Source organism: Sinocyclocheilus grahami, unplaced genomic scaffold, assembly GCF_001515645.1.
Source record: "Sinocyclocheilus grahami isolate Dianchi unplaced genomic scaffold, SAMN03320097.WGS_v1.1 scaffold545.1, whole genome shotgun sequence".
NCBI lineage: Eukaryota > Metazoa > Chordata > Actinopteri > Cypriniformes > Cyprinidae > Sinocyclocheilus > Sinocyclocheilus grahami.
This window is the reverse complement of record NW_015505724.1, coordinates 833483-841816: the sequence shown is the minus strand read 5'-3', so window position 1 is coordinate 841816 and position 8334 is coordinate 833483. Positions and strand designations below refer to the sequence as shown.

The following is an 8334-nucleotide window of genomic DNA, read 5'->3' as shown; positions in this document are numbered from 1 at the left end:
ATGACATCCAGGGTTAACATAATTCAGCATATTAATTTATATATTGATTACTTTCATTTTCACATAATACTTCAATAAAATTACACAATACTCTCTGCCCTCAGCGGCCCTGGAGAGGAGGAGGGCGAGCCTCCTGAGCAGCCGGTCGCCGGGCCCGAGGAGCAGCCGGTCGTCAGGCCTCCGAAGAAAGACCGCGGCGAGCCGTCGCGCTCCTTTCAGACGGCCTACCCTTTCCCGGACCACGTGGCGGCACTAAGTAAGTATTACACTTGTCGCTTCTTACCCGTACTCTGTGCCCTAGACCCGGCTCACCTGGTCCTTCTTGTGTGTTTTCTTTTCGCAGATCAGGTCATCGAGGAGTTCCGGGGGCACCACGAGGGCGCCGAACCCTCGCCCAAACTAATAAATAACGTGTCCTCGAAGGTCTTCCGGATCAAAAACTTTGTTGCCTACATGTCTTTTGGCCAGACTGACCTGGCCAGCATGACATTTTTAAACAACGCGGCAAAGATGCGGTCCTGGCTCTCGTTTCTAAGACGAGCAAAAATAACTGAGCCTACAATTCACCACTACCTGAAGAATGTGGCTCAGTTTCTACAGTTTGTCAACGAAACCCCTCCGCCCACATGCCGGCTCTCCCGCGTCTCCTTGTTTGGCCTCAGAAGGGAGATCCAGTCCATCATCCGCCCGGTAAGGCGCAGCGTGGCGGTCCACCAGGTGGCTGTGAAACAGGCCAAGGAGGGCCGCCTTATTTCCAAAGCCACGCTGCGTGCTTGCCGGGAGGCAGCCAAGAAGAGGATCCCTGAGATTTTGAGTAAGTTCTCGACTCCTCTTGCCTCTCGTACTTTGGCATCCCACGTGCCCCTTAACACTTCTCTTTTTTTCTGTGCAGATCGCCTCGAGACAGCAGTGGAGAAGAAAGACCAGTGGTCTTTTTATGGGCACCTCACCGCGTATTGGGCCAGTATTTATGGACACCGCGGTGGGGTGTTCCAGAACCTTACCATTAAGGAGGTGGAGGACTCCAGGAAGACCGTAACTGAGGACAAATTTGTCATCAACGTGAGTGGTTCTCTCTCTTACTCTCTCTCCCTCTCTGTGTCTCTGCATGGTTTTCTCTTTAAAAAATAATAAATAAATCGCTTCTCACTGTTTATGCAGATATCGGCCCACAAGACCAACCAGGCCTTCGGTCCCGCCCAGCTGGCCCTTGACCAGGAAGAATATGGGTGGCTTCAGCAGTTTCTTTCACTGAGGTCCACCTTGGTGGGTGGCAAAAACGCCCACTACTTTTTTTTCACATCCAAACTCAGCTCCTGCAAGAACCTCAATCAGTATTTTCAGGAGGCTTGGAGATCGATGGGCTTGCCTGGGACGCCCACGTTCACCGATTTGAGAACCTCCATCGCTACCCACGTAAGTGTTCCTGCGCATATTTCTGCTGTGTGCATTTCTTACTTGTGTGTGTGAGTGTGTGTTTACTTCTAACTCTTTGCCTATGCTTTCCTCTCTCTGAACAGCCGAAGAACACCCACTGCCCAGAGAACAGGCACAAAGTGGCACAGTTTATGTGCCATGACACCTCCATGGCTGACAGGTTCTACGCTTTGAACCTCGATGCAAAGCAGGCGGCGGAGCACCGCCACCTGTTTGAGGCAGCCTTGGAAGGTAAGGATGGGGCGCCAGAGCCTGGGACGCCAAAGCGCCCCGCTAAACCGCGCAAGCGGCCGGCCAGCCAGTCCCCCTCCGCCAGCCTGTTGTCCTCTGCCAGCCCTCCCCATGGTGAAGCAAGCCCAGAGTCCAGGGAGTCTGCTTCGGTATGTTCAGTTTCTCCTGGAACAAAGTGGCACAGTTTATGTGCCATGACACCTCCATGGCTGACAGGTTCTACGCTTTGAACCTCGATGCAAAGCAGGCGGCGGAGCACCGCCACCTGTTTGAGGCAGCCTTGGAAGGTAAGGATGGGGCGCCAGAGCCTGGGACGCCAAAGCGCCCCGCTAAACCGCGCAAGCGGCCGGCCAGCCAGTCCCCCTCCGCCAGCCTGTTGTCCTCTGCCAGCCCTCCCCATGGTGAAGCAAGCCCAGAGTCCAGGGAGTCTGCTTCGGTATGTTCAGTCTCTCATGGATTGGTTCAACTGTTTGTGACAAGTAGGCATGTTCACTAACTCTTTGCTTTTCTCACTATTTCCAGGAGAGAGACCCAGAAACCCCAGAAATAAAGAGGCGCCTCAACCCGAAGAAGACCTTGGGACAAAAGTTTTCACCGTTTGTGCGGCTCTCCCCACTTAAATCGCCACCGCAACAACAGGCTGCGCAAAAACACTTGGGACTGGCAAGAAGGAGACTGAGGGTCTCTCAAAAGCCCCTTTTGTAAATTGTTTGTTTTGACTTCCTGTGCTTGATGTTTGCATTTTGTTTTGTCTGTTGTTTTGAACGATTCGTGTTCTAGTTTGGTTAACTGACTTGTTTCGAACAGTTTGTGTTCTAGTTTGGTTGACTTACGTTGTTCATATAAAGATTTGAAAACTTCCTTTTGTCTCGTTTTTTGGGCTAAAACATAAATTGCATGTGGTAGAGGTGTGCGTAACCCATTTATTCAATGGGATTTCAATTTATTTAATTGGTCGGAAGGAATATTGTCCAAAAACCACTAAAAGCCATCCCCATTTATTAAATTGCAAATGGACACACATACCACTCCCCATTTATTGAATGGGATCGGTTTAATAGGTTGGTGGACAATCATCCCACTTGCCTATTATAGCGATCCCACTCAATAAATTGCAAATGGACGCACATCCCACTCCCCATTTATTGAACGGGATCGGTTTAATAGCTTAGTGGACAATCATCCCACTAGCCTATTACAGAGATCCCATTCAATAAATTGCAAATGGACACACATCCCACTCCCCATTTATTGAATGGGATCGGTTTAATAGGTTGGTGGACAATCATCCCACTTGCCTATTACAGCGATCCCATTCAATAAATTGCAAATGGACACACATTCCACTCCCCATTTATTGAATGGGATCGGTTTAATAGGTTGGTGGACAATCATCCCACTTGCCTATTATAGCGATCCCATTCAATAAATTGCAGATGGACACACATCCCACTCCCCATTTATTGAATGGGATCGGTTTGATAGGTTGGTGGACAATCATCCCACTTGCCTATTATAGCGATCCCATTCAATAAATTGCAGATGGACACACATCCCACTCCCCATTTATTGAATGGGATCGGTTTGATAGGTTGGTGGACAATCATCCCACTTGCCTATTATAGCGATCCCATTCAATAAATTGCAGATGGACACACATCCCACTCCCCATTTATTGAATGGGATCGGTTTGATAGGTTGGTGGACAATCATCCCACTTGCCTATTATAGCGATCCCATTCAATAAATTGCAGATGGACACACATCCCACTCCCCATTTATTGAATGGGATCGGTTTGATAGGTTGGTGGACAATCATCCCACTTGCCTATTATAGCGATCCCATTCAATAAATTGCAGATGGACACACATCCCACTCCCCATTTATTGAATGGGATCGGTTTGATAGGTTGGTGGACAATCATCCCACTTGCCTATTATAGCGATCCCATTCAATAAATTGCAGATGGACACACATCCCACTCCCCATTTATTGAATGGGATCGGTTTGATAGGTTGGTGGACAATCATCCCACTTGCCTATTATAGCGATCCCATTCAATAAATTGCAGATGGACACACATCCCACTCCCCATTTATTGAAGGGGATCGGATTAATAGGTTAGTGGACAATCATCCCACTTGCCTATTGTAGCGATCCCATTCAATAAATTGCAAATGGACACACATCCCACTCCCCATTTATTGAACGGGATCGGTTTAATAGCTTAGTGGACAATCATCCCACTAGCCTATTACAGAGATCCCATTCAATAAATTGCAAATGGACACACATCCCACTCCCCATTTATTGAACGGGATCGGTTTAATAGCTTAGTGGACAATCATCCCACTAGCCTATTACAGAGATCCCACGATCCCATTTAATAAATTGCAAATGGACACACATCCCACTCCCCATTTATTGAATGGGATCGGTTTAATAGGTTGGTGGACAATCATCCCAATTGCCTATTATAGCGATCCCATTCAATAAATTGCAGATGGACACACATCCCACTCCCCATTTATTGAATGGGATCGGTTTAATAGGTTAATGGACAATCATCCCACTTGCCTATTATAGCGATCCCATTCAATAAATTGCAGATGGACACACATCCCACTCCCCATTTATTGAATGGGATCGGTTTAATAGGTTAATGGACAATCATCCCACTTGCCTATTATAGCGATCCCATTCAATAAATTGCAGATGGACACACATCCCACTCCCCATTTATTGAATGGGATCGGTTTAATAGGTTAATGGACAATCATCCCACTTGCCTATTATAGCGATCCCATTCAATAAATTGCAGATGGACACACATCCCACTCCCCATTTATTGAATGGGATCGGTTTAATAGGTTAATGGACAATCATCCCACTTGCCTATTATAGCGATCCCATTCAATAAATTGCAGATGGACACACATCCCACTCCCCATTTATTGAATGGGATCGGTTTAATAGGTTAATGGACAATCATCCCACTTGCCTATTATAGCGATCCCATTCAATAAATTGCAGATGGACACACATCCCACTCCCCATTTATTGAATGGGATCGGTTTAATAGGTTAATGGACAATCATCCCACTTGCCTATTATAGCGATCCCATTCAATAAATTGAAGATGGACACACATTCCACTCCCAATTTATTGAATGGGATCGGTTTAATAGGTTAATGTACAATCATCGAGAGAGAGAGAGGGAGAGAGGGACAGCACGAAAAGGCCAATGCAAGTATTTACGGCGTTAACAGGCTGCGATTATAGTAATTATATGTTCTATGCACGGTCTGCTTGAGGAGTACAAACAGTTTGCGGAGTGTAGACCAGACACCTGTTATCTCGGTCGCAAATGGCGAGGTGTGTCTAATTGTTGGCCCGGGGGCGGGGCAGTGGTCAGCAGTGGTCAGCGGGGGTCCAGGGGTCATTCCGGCGCTCCAATGGGCGAATGGACAAATAGTGGGTTCGTGGGATGAAAAAGTGTCCACCCCCCATATGGGTGAAGGCCACTGTCGTAATCCTGGGGTGGGACGTCCGTGCGCCACCCTGTGGGGAAAGGCTGAACTGCTCTTGGGGGTCAAAAACTTAGGCGGGCTCCCGTCGGGCCCCTGGGGTGGTCAGGGACCCCGAAGCCGGCCAGGGTCGGTCGGCCGCCCGTCGAGGGTCGCCGGGCGCATGCGGCCCACCCGCCAAATATTTTGGGGGGCCGGCGCGCAGGGTCCGCGAACCCATGTATGCGAGCCATCGAACATATGACAGCGTGTACCCGGTCCAAAGTTGATGGACTACCGGGAGAAAGCTAAACTACTTTGTTTGGCCTTCCAAAAGAGGACGGTATCTGCTTCGTCATGCCTTGAGCTGATCCGTGCTGGTTGCTGAGGAAATACTACAACTTTGCACTGTGGATCGCCGGATCGGCTTTAACCGTGGACGAAGCGGAGTCCAGCCCGGAGTCGTTACATGTCCTTCCGGACATCCTGATCCTGGGAGAGTAGAGTAGAGTAGTCTCCAATGACGGCTGTTCTGACTGTAAGTATGTTTTTTATATTTAAAGAGTTTTTATATTTTATATATTTAAAGTGAGTTTTTTTGGGCAGTGTAGAGTAGGGCTTGTTGTTTGTCATTTCTCCGATCACAAATGCAGACATGGTTTTATGTTTATGCGGTGCGATGCAATGCAATGCGTAAAAAGACAGTATAAGTCATTATAATCCATAATTATGTCCCCACTGGATGCAACGAATGCCTCGTTTATAATGGGTTTTCATGTTTTTGAATCATCGCTCTGTGACAGGGCATCATCACAATATGGTAAGGGCGTAACATTTCCATCACACGCTTGAGGTATTCGGCCAATCACAACGCACTGGATAGCTGGCCAATCACAGCACACCTCGCTTTTTTAGAATGATGAGCTTTGTAAAAATCGACGCGTTTCAGAAAGGCGGGGCATAGAGGATAAACAATAATGTACAGTATGTAGAAAATAATGTGTTTTTTTTAGGGATGCACGATATATCGGCCACCATAATGCTAATTTTTTCTGTTATCGGTATCGGCCTGATAAGAAAATTTGGCCGATATCTTAAAGCCGATAAATAATGCATTATTTCCTTCAGAGACACTTCAGATGCGCGCTGTTTGTTTGCAGCCTTTTGTGCAATTGTACGTTGTAATATTGTGTTTATTTGATGTATATCTGATTTATCTCATATAGAATGCGTTTGGTTAAGTTAAAAGAGCGCTTCAGTTTACCGGTGATCGTCTTTAGCTCAGCGCACGCAGCTCAAACAGCAGTGCACAACATTAATAACTATGATTGGGAATGTCGTGTATATAACATTCTAATGAGAACATTATTATAATAAAACGTTGTACATTCTTTGGGTTTAGTTGCCGTATTTCAGCGCGTTGTTATGGGAAGAGCGCATCCACAACAGGATCACACATTCTGACTATAGCACGCAATAACTGCATCATTTTGTACATATATAAGTTGTAATATTATGTTTATGTTGTATTAATATTAATCTCAGGATGCATTTCCTTGAGTTAAATAAGCTGCCAGCAAAACGCTTCAGTTTACCGTGTTCATTCAGCTCTTCAGCTTCAGCATGCGCAGCTCAATGGCTGCTATTTAAAACAGTGGTATTAATTTGTTACTTTTTCAAAATCATTGATACATTATTAATAACAACAACCACTTGTATTTTTCTCTTATTATTTTCATCAACAATATGGTTTAGTAATTAAAATCATTTAATTATTGTCCGTGCAGAGGCTATTCCGTTTTATTGATCTGTGGCTTCATATATTAGTTTCTGTGAAGATATGTGTATTCCTACCTGGACATTATTATAATTTAATAATGCTAAACCATGGTTTACTGGGAAACTCAAACAGTTTGTCACGCCAAAGAGGATGTTTACAGAAGTGGGGATAAAATATTGTATAACCAGGCCAGGAACAGACTAACAAAGGAGATCAGAGTGGCTAAAAAAACTATTCTGAAAAGCTGAGAAAAGAGCTTTCAGCCAATGATCCGGCGTAAGTATGGACTGGTCTGAGGAACATCACCATATACAAGACACCAGCCCCACACTCTGTGGAGAATCAACAACTGGCTGACAATCTGAATGTGTTTTACTGGCGATTTGAAAAGGCCAGTCTACCACCCCCCCCATCCGCTCTGATCTGCACTTCACACATTGACCTACCACCCCTGCAACCCCCCTCCCTCCCTCCCTCCCCCACCATTAAACCTGCGCTTAAGATCTGTGTAGAGGATATGAACAGAATCAACAACTGGCTGACAATCTGAATGTGTTTTACTGGCGATTTGAAAAGGCCAGTCTACCACCCCCCCCATCCGCTCTGATCTGCACTTCACACATTGACTGTCATAATGTTCTCTGTGATCCTGTGTCTGTGTAGAGGATGTGAACTGGGTCTTCAGGAAGCAGAAATCTAGAAAAGCTTCAGGCCCAGATGGTGTTTCACCTGCCTGTTTAAAAGTATGTGCTGACCAACTGGCCCCCATCTTCACACAGATCTTCAACAGATCTCTGGAGCTGTGTGAAGTTCCCTGTTGCTTCCAATGCTCCACCATCATTCCGGTCCCCCAAAAAACCCAAATCACTGTACTTAACAACTACAGACCTGTCGCTCTCACGCCTGTGGTCATGAAGTCACTTGAGAGACTGGTCCTCGCCTAACTGAAGGACATCACTGGACCCTTGCTGGATCCTCTTCAGTTTGCCTACAGAGCAAACAGGTCTGTGGACGATGCAGTCAACATGGGACTGCATTACATCCTGCAACACCTCGACAGACCTGGGAATTACTCAAGGATCCTATTTGTGGACTTCAGTTCAGCTTTCAATACCATCATGCCTGACCTTCTCTCAGACAAACTCAATTGAATTAAATTCAAGTTTATTTGTACAGCGCTTTTCACGATACAAATCATTGCAAAGAAACTTTACAGCAAATTAAGTTTCTACAATATTTAGTGGTAGCTTATCAGTGGTGACTGTCAGTTAATGTACATATGGCAGAAATGTACGGAACAATCAATTAAAGACGTAATCAAACAGACGATCAACACTATTAACAGCAATTATTATATGATGCAATCAAACGTATAGCA

The 8334-nt window shown here is 45.8% G+C and overlaps 1 protein-coding gene across 1 annotated transcript; it reads left to right on the top strand.

Moving 5' to 3' along the window:
• Positions 1–453: 453 nt before the first annotated feature.
• LOC107555783 (uncharacterized) lies at positions 454–2373 on the top strand. The gene is made up of 6 exons (XM_016238689.1): positions 454–814; positions 893–1062; positions 1162–1416; positions 1521–1817; positions 1916–2104; positions 2191–2373. The coding sequence occupies exons 1-6, from the start codon at positions 454–456 to the stop codon at positions 2371–2373; spliced, it is 1455 nt and encodes a 484-aa protein (XP_016094175.1).
• The last annotated feature ends 5961 nt before the right edge of the window (positions 2374–8334 follow it).

Bases quoted from the DNA above. Each gene is read 5' to 3' on its own strand.
- LOC107555783 (XM_016238689.1), top strand. From the start codon at position 454: ATGTCTTTTGGCCAGACTGACCTGGCCAGCATGACATTTTTAAACAAC. The intron at 1,417-1,520 runs GTAAGTGTTCCT...CTCTCTGAACAG, and splicing joins GAACCTCCATCGCTACCCAC to CCGAAGAACACCCACTGCCC. The intron at 1,818-1,915 runs GTATGTTCAGTT...GATGCAAAGCAG, and splicing joins AGTCCAGGGAGTCTGCTTCG to GCGGCGGAGCACCGCCACCT.